A 12821-nucleotide genomic window follows, 5' to 3' on the forward strand; every position below is an offset into this window, starting at 1 on the left:
ACAACGGAATAAATGTCAGTACGCTCGTAACCTGATAATGAAGCGGGAGTAAAAGCGACAGATCCCGTCACAACAATTTCCCTTCGTGCAATTTTAAATAACGCGTTTCCAAACTATTACTGAACGTCGAACGTTGGATGGTAAACGTTTTTGACCGGCTAAGATAAATCACCGGAGACAATGGGTCGTCGAGTGCCGTTTGTAACGCGGCCTAGTTTAGAGGTTGATGAACAAAGTTTTCAATAACAATCGCAAAGTTGATTAAGCCTTGGACGAAAGGGTTGGCCGCTTACCGTAAACTCGCTTGTCGTAAGACTCAGCCAAGGCGATGGAGAACGTTAAACATACTAAGTACCACATATCTTTAAAGTTAATCGCAAACACTCGCTCAGAGCTTTGAAGCTTTTATTAAATCACATCTTCAATAAAAGTGTACTGAAACCCTTTGCATAAAGCACTATACGTAAAGCAAAACTGAACTGATTTATATCGCGTTTCAGTTTTCCCGCTCTATTTGCAGCTGGAACCGCGTGATACACAACTGACGTTTGCCAACAATGTGCCGGAGTTGAGCTCGTGCGAACATCGCGTGGAGACCGCTGGAACTAAATCAAATTCTCTGAGCCTCTAGCAGCCCCCCAATGCTACCCCTACTATAGTAGGGCAGCGTTTGCGCCATGATGGCGCATCTCGCGCACCCACCTCTAAAAGGACGGAGGTTTTCAAATTCCGATCTTACGGCATCACCACGTTTCATAAGTAACAATGCCTCTTACGTCCTGTCGCTCTTTACTTTACCTGCCACCCTTTCTCAGCGCGACGTATTGATTAAAAGCCAGTTTTTCCGCATTTTTACTTTTTAAATCCCCCTCGATATAGATCCCGCCTGCGTTCCGACTACGTTTACCGAGATTACAACCTCCTGTGAGACTGATCATCTTTCACGACGAAATTGACTCTTCCTCACTTTGTTTCCTTCTTCTTTGGCACCCCGTCTGTCACTTGTTCCCCTTAAGCGTCATTTAAAAATCAATATCCTTGTTCTTTGTATTATCCGACTATCCGTTTTACTAAAATCCCCTCTGCTTTTATGTTACCCTTTAAACTCAATAATGTGAAAAAAGTCAGACCACTGAAAATCGCTGAAAAATTCTCTCCGCTCAACTGTGAAATAAACCGGGAGAAATTAATTCTTTAATTATAAGTAATTCACTCAAATTAATAAAATCACCGAGCTACGTTAAATGCCTCATATCCGTATTTAATTAATTAAACGGCACTTGATAATATGAAAAGCCTACTCCCTTAAATTCCTTTAGAAAGGGCGGGTCCATGCAAAAAAGAAGTAGTCTTGAGCGAATACATTTAATTACTCTTCCATAAGTTACGAGAGGTAATTTTAAGGAAAGTCGGCGGCTGAGTTTATTAAAATTTTAAACTCAATTACCACACGAATGGATACCTCGAATAAGAAAGCCGGAAAGAACGACGCCGAAGAGGGCGAAAGAAAGAAGGAGAATATGTCAATGAGGAAATGGTAACTATCGGAGGATTCAAAAAGCTGAGTAGCCGCGTGCTCATTTATCTCGATGCGAACTGTTGTGGCAATTAAACCCGTAGTAAAACACCAGCACCATTTTGTAGATAATTACTTTTTACACGTGGCCTTTTAAATGAAATTCTTCCACGATAGGCGAATAATTGATCGTCCAAGCATCTCGAAATTCGTCGCGAGCTGTACGGTTTAGTTTCAATTTACAGGTGACGGGGTCTGCCCGTGCTGTTTTCGCTGGTTGTCATGCCGAGGATTGTACGGTGCAACCCCCAGAGGGTCGACGTTCAACCTTTTCCCGAGGTTTTGCTTGCGACGCCTCCGCTGAATACTAATACCGTAAATTTTTCAAAACGTCATCTTCCGAAAACAAACAATCCGATTATCGGAATAAAGTTACCCACGGCGCGAGCGCGCCCACTGCAACTCAACCCGGCTCCTGCAAAACTCCCCGCGCAATTATTGTGCGGAATTCCATCGAAATACCGGTTCCACATGCACGACTCTTCAGCAGTCTGCAAATATGTGCGCTCGAACGTGGCCCCAAACTTTGCCTCCTTCAAACAGCGTATTATTTACCTTCATTCCGCCGAATAATTCCTACCTACACACTGTTTAATGAAACCGTGCTGCCTTTTTCACAGATTAAATGATAAATCTCACGAATCAATAAATCAGTATGACTAACTTTTAATATAAAAATATCATGGCTAATACCAAAAATAGAAAAAGTATAAAGAGTGAAACCATAACAACTAAAATTAGAACTAACACTAGCACTCTCACTACAACTAGAAACAATCGGATTTAGCAGTGCGTCTCTCAAGATGGCTAAACCCAAATCTTTCTAGTTCTAACATTAGGCCTAGAACTAGAAACATTTGGGTCTCTCAAGACGGCTAAACCCGAATATTTCTAGTTCTCCATCTAGTATTAGAACTAGAAACATTTGGATTTAGCCATACGTCTCTCAAGATACCTATGCGAAGTTAGCCCCCAATTAGATAGGATTATTCTAACTTAATACAAAAATATCATTTCTAATACCAAAAATAGAAAAAGTATAAAGAGTGAAATCATAACAACTAAAATTAGAACTAACACTAGCACTCTCACTACAACTAGAAACAATCGGATTTAGCAGTGCGTCTCTCAAGATGGCTAAACCCAAATCTTTCTAGTTCTAACATTAGGCCTAGAACTAGAAACATTTGGGTCTCTCAAGACGGCTAAACCCGAATATTTCTAGTTCTCTATCTAGTATTAGAACTAGAAACATTTGGATTTAGCCATACGTCCCTCAAGATACCTATGCGAAGTTAGCCCCCAATTTTTGTAGCCCCCAATTAGATAGGATTACTCTAACTTAATATAAAAATATCATGGCTAATACCAAAAATAGAAAAAGTATAAAGAGTGAAACCATAACAACTAAAATTAGAACTAACCCTAGCACTCTCACTACAACTAGAAACAATCGGATTTAGCAGTGCGTCTCTCAAGATGGCTAAACCCAAATCTTTCTAGTTCTAACATTAGGCCTAGAACTAGAAACATTTGGGTCTCTCAAGACGGCTAAACCCGAATATTTCTAGTTCTCTATCTAGTATTAGAACTAGAAACATTTGGATTTAGCCATACGTTTCTTAAGATACCTATGCGAAGTTAGCCCCCAATTTTTGTAGCCCCCAATTAAATAGGATTATTCTAACATAATATAAAAACATCATGGCTAATACCAAAAATAGAAAAAGTATAAAGAGTGAAACCATAACAACTAAAATTAGAACTAACACTAGCACTCTCACTACAACTAGAAACAATCGGATTTAGCAGTGCGTCTCTCAAGATGGGTAAACCCAAATCTTTCTAGTTCTAACATTAGGCCTAGAACTAGAAACATTTGGGTGTCTCAAGACGGCTAAACCCGAATATTTCTAGTTCTTTATCTAGAATTAGAACTAGAAACATTTGGATTTAGCCATACGTCTCTCAAGATACCTATGCGAAGTTAGCCCCCAATTTTTCTAGCCCCCAATTAGATAGGATTTTACATGAAATGTCATTTCTACTCTTAAGAATACTTCCAGTAAAGATATTTATGGTTTAAATCCGAATATCATAAAAGTTATTCAAAACTTAATTATTATTCCCTTAGCTAAGCTAATTAATCAATGTATTGCTGTTCATATTTTCCCAGATTGTTTAAAAATAAGTAAAGTGGTGCCTGTTTTCAAAAGGGGTTCAATTAATGAGGTCTCAAATTACAAACCAATCTCAATTACACCTGTGTTGGGTAAAATTTTCGAAATAGTTTTATAAAACCAGTTAATTGCGTATCTTGAATCCAATAAGTTTATTAAGTATGGAGTACCTCAAGCATCTATGCTGGGCCCCATACTTTTCTTATTATTTATTAATGACTTGGCTGATAACGTTCCTGCGTCAAGTAACATTATATTATTTGCTGATGACACAACCACTGTGAATATAAGTGATAATTTGCCAGATCTTTTTAGTGAGGTGGTTGGATATCGGGGTTGCATTTTTGACTGGTTTTTAGCCGATTCGAACATTAAGGATTTTGATTAAAACACAAAAAATTAATTAATCAAATAAGTCAATTATCTCCTTTGTTAATTGACCAATTTTAGTGATCAACATCTCGATCGAAAGTATGATCTACAATGAATGCGAAGGCGGAAATGCCCGATAGGTAGGTAACTACGTAGGTAACTAGTAAATTTTGAAAATTTACTAGTTACCTACGTACGGTTATTTAAATAACTCCACGTATCTACCGACTGGAAGTCTAGCCCCCAATACGATAAAATTAATTTTGATTAAATTCGCTATAACTAAAGAACGGTTTGACCGATTTTAATGTTATATATCGCAAATGAAAAGCTTGCGCCTGGTTGAATGTAGAAGTTATAAACATTAAATTAACAAGGTGTATACACGCATAACATTGTATTACATGAAACTGTAAGTGCATTTTTCTCGAAACATCCTTTTTACATCTGGTTAACACGATTCCTAAAAAACTACTCATTCGGTTGATTTGAAATTTGAACTGCACTTTCAAATAGCACCTTTCTATCGTATGATCTACAGAGAATTTTTTTTTGAGATAAACTTATCGATTTGAAGAACAAAATTGATTATCTTAATTTGACTAGGCGCCATTTTGCCAATAATATTTTTTTTGCTTAGTTTTAGTTCAAACGATAATCACAAGTAGAAAAGTAGAAAAGAACATCGTTTGATTTTTGAGTTTCAGATCATTTCAAGGATAGATATTGTGTCAACCAGCAACTTAGACAATCCACGTGCCAACTTGCTTGAGGGACAATGTAAAGATTATTTTCTATAAACAATTCTTTTTAAATAAGTAAATATATCATGAAAACATATGCAAAAGATTAAATTGAAATACCACATAATTTGGTAGCAAAAAAATCCCAAAGAAATCATTTTATTTGATACAAAAAAAGATGAATTAGATTATACTAGTATTATTTGGAGTGGTTTACACTCAATTTCAAATTATTTCATGTTTTGACAATGTTGATAATTAAAGCTTTATAATTTTTCAAGCACAAAATGCAAAAATTTATTGAATGGTACCGTTTTTCAAGCACAAATCCAAAGAGTAGCGTTCAAACGGTCTTTATCTGGAAAATTATACCGTTCAAATCGCGAATTTTCCCGATATGTTTTGGTCAATCAATAAAACTGAAAACGACTCACCGAATGGATGTTGTTTCTCTTGGATTTTACTTCGAAGCTCAGCTGGAAAGAAAAGATAAATTAATTTATTGTGACAAAAAAAATGAATTAATACGATACCTTTTAACATCCATAAAACAGCAATCCGATGATCTCAACATCACTAATATCACCTAACACTTAGCACAAATATAGCACGCATTTATCACTTAATTCAAGTAACAAGTTTTATTTTTCTAAACTACTTTATCACCCTTAAATGCCCGCATATCAACTAAAATGCGTTATTAGCGAATCAACTTCCAAACATCCCCTCCTTAATTTATTATGGGAAGAAGGAATACTGGAGGTGAATAAACAAAAAATGTAAAGACGACGGGCCGAAGCGGTTTTAAATAGTTTTTTGGTTTTAAAACTCAACCTATCAATAAAAAAATTACTCGTTTTCTCGAAACATTTCAAATAAAACTTACGTCACTTTACTAAAATAAAACGCACTAATCAAATTTCAATGTTTAACACTTTCTGCAAAAGAAAGTCTATCCCCCAATATAAAAAAATTAATTTAAACTAAATCGACTATAATTAGAGAACGGTTTCACGGATTGTAATGTTTTATATCTCAACTAAAAGTTTGTGTCAGGCTGAATGCGGTTGTCGAAATGCCCGATTTTAAATATTTAAGGATTTTGATTAAAACATCAAAAACGAATTAATCAAACACATCAATTATCTTCTTAACTAATCTACAATGAATGCGAAGGTGGAAATGCCCGATTTCAAAATTTACTAATTACCTGCGTTTAAGATTGAAATGACCTTGCAAATCTGACGACTAGAAGTCTAGCCCCCAATATGAAAAAATTAATTTTGATTAAATTCGCTATAACTAAAGAACGGTTTGACCGATTTTAATGTTATATATCGCAAATGAAAAGCTTGCGTCTCGCTGAATGTAGAAGTTATAAACATTATATTAACAAGGTGTATACATGCATAACATTGTATTACATGAAACTGTAAGTGCATTTTTCTCGAAACATCCTTTTTATATCTGGTTAACACGATTCCTAAAAAACTACTCATTCGGTTGATTTGAAATTTGAACTGCACTTTCAAATAGCACCTTTCTATCGTATGATCTACAGAGAATTTTTTTTTTGAGATAAACTTATCGATTTGAAGAACAAAATCGATTATCTTAATTTGACTAGGCGCCATTTTGCCAATAATATTTTTTTTTGCTTAGTTCTAGTTCAAACGATAATCACAAGTAGAAAAGTAGAAAAGAACATCGTTTGATTTTTGAGTTTCAGATCATTTCAAGGATAGATATTGTGTCAACCAGCAACTTAGACAATCCACGTGCCAACTTGGTTGAGGGACAATGTAAAGATTATTTTCTATAAACAATTCTTTTTAAATAAGAAAATATATCATAAAAACATATGCAAAAGATTAAATTGAAATACCACATAATTTGGTAGCAAAAAATTCCCAAAGAAATCATTTTATTTGATACAAAAAAAGATGAATTAGATTATACTAGTATTATTTGGAGTGGTTTACACTCAATTTCAAATTATTTCATGTTTTGACAATGTTGATAATTAAAGCTTTATAATTTTTCAAGCACAAAATGCTAAAATTTATTGAATGGTACCGTTTTTCAAGCACAAGTCCAATGAGTAGCGTTCAAACGGTTTTTATCTGGAAAATTACACCGTTCAAATCGCGAACTTTCCCGATATGTTTTGGTCAATTAATAAAATTGAAAACGACTCACCGAATGGATGTTGTTTCCCTTGGATTTTACTTCGAAGCTCAGCTGGAAAGAAAAGATAAATTAATTTATTGTGACAAAAAAAATGAATTAATACGATACCTTTTAACATCCATAAAACAGCAATCCGATGATCTCAACATCACTAATATCACCTAACACTTAGCACAAATATAGCACGCATTTATCACTTAATTCAAGTAACAAGTTTTATTTTTCTAAACTACTTTATCACCCTTAAATGCCCGCACATCAACTAAAATGCGTTGTTAGCGAATCAACTTCCAAACATCCCCTCCTTAATTTATTATGGGAAGAAGGAATACTGGAGGTGAATAAACAAAAAATGTAAAGACGACGGGCCGAAGCGGTTTTAAATAGTTTTTTGGTTTTAAAACTCAACCTATCAATAAAAAAATTACTCGTTTTCTCGAAACATTTCAAATAAAACTTACGTCACTTTACTAAAATAAAACGCACTAATCAAATTTCAATGTTTAACACTTCCTGCAAAAGAAAGTCTATCCCCCAATATAAAAAAATTAATTTAAACTAAGTCGACTATAATTAGACAACGGTTTGACGGATTTTAATGTTTTATATCTCAATTAAAAGTTTGTGTCTGGCTGAATGCGGTTGTCGAAATGCCCGATTCGAAATATTTAAGGATTTTGATTAAAACACAAAAAATTAATTAATCAAATAAGTCAATTATCTCCTTTGTTAATTGACCAATTTTAGTCATCAACATCTCGATCGAAAGTATGATCTACAATGAATGCGATGGTGGAAATGCCCGATTTCAAAATTTACTAATTACCTGCGTTTAAGATTGAAATGACTCCACGTATCTACCGACTGGAAGTCTAGCCCCCAATACGATAAAATTAATTTTGATTAAATTCGCTATAACTAATGAACGGTTTGACCGATTTTAATGTTATATATCGTAAATGAAAAGCTTGCGTCTGGTTGAATGTAGAAGTTATAAACATTAAATTAACAAGGCGTATACACGCATAACATTGTATTACATGAAACTGTATGTGCATTTATCTCGAAACATCCTTTTTACATCTGGTTAACACGATTCCTAAAAAACTACTCATTCGGTTGACTTGAAATTTGAACTGCACTTTCAAATAGCATCTTTCTATCGTATGATCTACAGAAAAAATTTTTTTTTGAGATTAACTTATCGATTTGAAGAACAAAATCGATTATCTTAATTTGACTAGGCGCCATTTTGCCAATAATATTTTTTATTGCTTAGTTCTAGTTCAAACGATAATCACAAGTACATATATAGAAAAGCACATCATTTGATTTTTGAGTTTCAGATCATTTCAAGGATAGATATTGTGTCAACCAGCAACTTAGACAATCCACGTACCAACTTGGTTGAGGGACAATGTAAAGATTATTTTCTATAAACAATTCTTTTTAAATAAGTAAATATATTATGAAAAAAAATTCAAAAAAATTATGAATTAGATTATACTAGTATTATTTGGAGTGGTTTACACTCAATTTCAAATTATTTCATGTTTTGACAATGTTGATAATTAAAGCTTTATAATTTTCAAGCACAACATGCAAAAATTTATTGAATAGTACCGTTTTTCAAGCACAAATCCAATGAGTAGCGTTCAAAAGGTTTTTATCTGGAAAATTACACCGTTCAAATCGCGAATTTTCCCGATATGTTTTGGTCAATCAATAAAATTGAAAACGACTCACCGAATGGATGTTGTCTCCCTTGGATTTTACTTCAAAGCTCAGCTGGAAAGAAAAGATAAATTAATTTATTGTGAAAAAAAAAATGAATTAATACGATACCTTTTAACATCCATAAAATAGTAATCCGATGATCTCAACATCACTAATTTCACCTCACACTTAGCACAAATATAGCACGCATTTATCACTTAATTCAAGTAACAAGTTTTATTTCTCTAAACTACTTTATCACCCTTAAATGCCCGCATATCAACTAAAATGCGTTATTAGCGAATCAACTTCCAAACATCCCCTCCTTAATTTATTGTGGGAAGAAAGAATACTGGAGGTGAATAAACAAAAAATGTAAAAACGACGGGCCGAAGCGGTTTTAAATAGTTTTTTGGTTTTAAAACTCAACCTTTCAATAAAAAAATTACTCGTTTTCTCGAAACATTTCAAATAAAACTTACGTCATTTTACTAAAATAAAACGCACTAATCGGAGTTCCATGTTTAACACTTCCTCCAAAAGAGTCTAACATTAAAATCCGTCAAACCGTTCTCTAATTATAATCGATTTAATTTAAATTAATTTTTTTATATTGGGAGCTAGACTTTCGGGCACACGTGCATAAACAACGAGCCGAACACGGTGTCATTCCGAGGGCTGTACAAAGTTAATGGGAGCGAATTGAAATCGGGCATTTTGTGATTTCGATAGAAGACACTATGATGAATCGAATGACGTATAAATCTTGATCATCGGGTACATCGTTTACGAGTTATCACCACTTAAAAAAGGTCATTTTTTGTGTTATTTTCGTGTACCTTCGCATTATGTTGGCGTGTTAGCGAAATTCGAAAGAGATTTCGAATCGGGCATTTCCACTTTCGTATTGGTAAAAGATTAAGCTTTCGAATGAGACATTGTTTATCGAAATCGGTTGACTGGTTCTCTTGTTATAATCAAAATACTATGAAATTGGGGGCTAACTTCGCATAGGTTCTCAATATTTGCTAAAGCCGAATGTTTGTAGATAGATTCTTTATTGTGTTATTAAGAAGGACTTCTCTTACACTCGTCACCTGGTACATATAACATAAAGCAAAAATACAATAAAAAAATACAGTGAAATTCCCCTAACTCGAATCACTAAGGGAGCGGAAGAAAACTTCGAGTTATGGAGAATTCGAGTTAGAGAAAAATTAGTAGAATTTCAGCTCTAAAGAAAAAAAATAGGAATGTACTTTTTTAATAGGTACGTATATTTAAAACAGAAACCTTAATACTATTGTAAGTAGCAAAATTAATCAAGTTTTTTAAAGTAATCCGTAATTTTCTTTTGGCTTAAAGTGGACAACCGCTCTTTGTCGAAAAAATCTTCTATTAAATGAAAAGAATTATGAATATTCTCTTTTGATAATACAAAGATTTCAAGCTTTCTAAGAGAGGAATAAGCTCCATCAAATGTAGGCATAGCGATAAGTATTTCATTTTCAAGATTATCATCACCCTCATCTGATTCTGAAGCAATAAGAACATTATGTTTGTTTTGGGTCAAGAGTCTGTAGTTTCTGAGCCAGAGTCTATGTGGTTTGATTCTGTACTTAAAATTATTTACAGAGCGGATTAGAATATTTTATTCTTTGGTAAATTCGACTTATAGAAGTAAAAGTTGCAGAAATTCCATAGTAGTTCAGTTTGAGTTACAGAGAAATTCGAGTTAGGGAAATTCGACTTAGAGAGATAAAAATACATTTGAAACCTAGTCAAACGCTTATTCGACTTAGAGGATAATTCGAGATATAGAAATTCGAGTTAGGGGAATTTCACTGTATACAAAAATTAATATAAAAATACAACGAAGTACGAACTGCAAGTACGAAGGCTTTCACGGCCGGTGTTAATTGAACTAAAATTAGAACTAAAACTAGAACTAACACTAAAAATTTACTAGAAACATCGAAAATCGATTTTAGATTTCGTCACTTTGAACCAGTTTCTGAAGAAGGTTGCAACATGTCGTCCGAAACGTCAAACCTTTTCTTAAAAGACGCACGGCAAAACCCGAAAGTTTCTAGTGTTAGTTCTAGTTTTAGTTCTAATTTTAGTTAAATTAACACCGGCCGTGAAAGCCTTCGTACTTATATTATTAACCTTTATGGGGAGGATATCAACAAACAAATCAAGGATTTAGATAACTCACGAATTAGACAACGCAACCTGTTGAGCAGTTTGGCCTTTTTACGAAGATACAAAGAGAAAGTAACGCCAACCTTCTTGAAGGTGAAGCAAGTAGAATCGTGATTAGGACAGAACAAGCACTACTACGAGAAAGCATCCACAAGACCTTCAATGGTCTACAGAAAATAAGTGAGAGGTAACTACGACTCCTCCTCTCACTTTCCAATTTTATGTCCGGAGAAGACTGGGATAAAGTGGACTGACTAACAATGGAGAAAGCTGTTTATCAGTAGAAACAATCGTCATCAACAGATCGAGTGTCCCACTAACAAAAGACGAAACCACTGTGCTGCCAAACTATTGAACTACGCAATCGCCCGAGGAAGGTCTCAAAAGAGGAAATCATCTGCGAAGTGGAAGCGGCTGTTCGAGGATGCCCGCACTAAAAGCCGAAGAGATCCGACAAGAAGTTGCGAGAGTACTGAAGTCAGCAAAACTACCAAAATCCAACTTGACGGTTGGTGAAAAGAAGGCACTCCGGTCTATTAAAGAAAAGTCAGAAATCGTCGTGTTACCAGCTGACAAGGGGAATGCCACCGTTGTTATGGACCAGAAAGAATATGACGACAAAATGATGAACCTACTGGACCCAGCCACTTACAGGAAGATCAAGAAGGAGCCCACAGACGCCGGTTTTTTGTATGTGCAGCAGCCGGTACCACCAAGAATTTATGGACTACCGAAGATTCATAAACTAGACGACCCCCTCCGCCCTATCGTCAGTGCCATCAACATACCAGTTGGCCAAATATCTCGCAAAGATTTTGTCTCCTTTTACAGGGAACACGGAATCATATGTCACGGATTCTACACATTTTGTGGAATCGGTAAAAGGTATAAAGCTAGATGCTGAGGATATTTTTGTAAGTTTCGATGTTGAATCTCTTTTTACTAGGGTACCAGTTAAGAATGCTGTGGATGGCCTCCGCCAGAAGCTCATTCCCGAACGATTACTAGAATACGTACCAGATCTAGTAGAATAGTGTTTATCGTCGACGTATTTCAGCTGGAAAGGAGAATTTTACGAACAGTTCGAAGGGATAGCCATGGGATCTCCATTATCGCCAGTTATAGCCAATTTCCACATGGAATTATTCGAAGAAGACCAAAACTATGGCTCCGATATGTAGATGACACGTTTGTAATATGGCAACATGGTAAAAAAACGGCTCCAAGAGTTCGTGGATCACTTGAACGCACAACATCCGATGATTAAGTTTACCATGGAAACAGAAACTGCCAAAAAACTACCTTTCCTAGATGTGTTGGTCACCAGGACGACAAATGGAGATTTGGAATTTGGTGTATATCGGAAGAAGATCCATACCAACAGGTATCTGCAGGCATCATCATCCCCAACAGAAAAGGTCCGTGATCCGTACTTTATTTCAACGAGCAGCAAGAATATGTGAAGGAGATAACTTGAAGAAGGAGCAACACTTTCTACGAGGCGTGCTACAGAGGAACGGATACACTTCGCGGGATATCAACCGGGCCATCGTGTTAGTCACTAGGAAGACAGATGGGGGCATGGAACTGGGAGTATATCGAAAGAAGACGCATGCGAATAGGTACCAGGCTTCATCCCACCACCACCCACAACAGAAGAGGTCCGTGATTCAAGTCTTATTCCAGCGAGCAGAGAGGATATGCGATAAAGACAACCTAAGAAAAGAAGAAAGATTCCTAGAAGATGTGCTGCAGAAGAACGGCTATACGATGAGAGATATCCAAACCACGCAAACAGAAGGATGACTCGGTAAGTACGACACCAGCCGGTTTTATCTG

The 12821-nt window shown here is 35.4% G+C and overlaps 1 protein-coding gene across 6 annotated transcripts in view; it reads right to left on the reverse strand.

The window, feature by feature from the left end:
- LOC111413900 (Protein tyrosine phosphatase 99A) overlaps positions 1–569 on the reverse strand; it is a 300358-nt gene extending 299789 nt beyond the window's left edge. For 4 of the 6 annotated variants that reach the window (XM_023045036.2, XM_071198716.1, XM_023045033.2 and 1 more), the window contains exon 1: positions 294–568. In XM_023045036.2, the coding sequence (XP_022900804.1) occupies positions 294–360 (67 nt within the window). In that variant the 5' untranslated portion in view covers positions 361–568. Of the gene's footprint in view, positions 1–293 lie in introns of all 6 variants that reach the window. The other 2 variants (XM_071198715.1, XM_023045032.2) reach the window with 2 other exon arrangements.
- Positions 570–12821: the final 12252 nt, after the last annotated feature.

This window comes from Onthophagus taurus, chromosome 8 (assembly GCF_036711975.1).
Source record: "Onthophagus taurus isolate NC chromosome 8, IU_Otau_3.0, whole genome shotgun sequence".
Taxonomy (NCBI): Eukaryota; Metazoa; Arthropoda; class Insecta; order Coleoptera; family Scarabaeidae; genus Onthophagus; species Onthophagus taurus.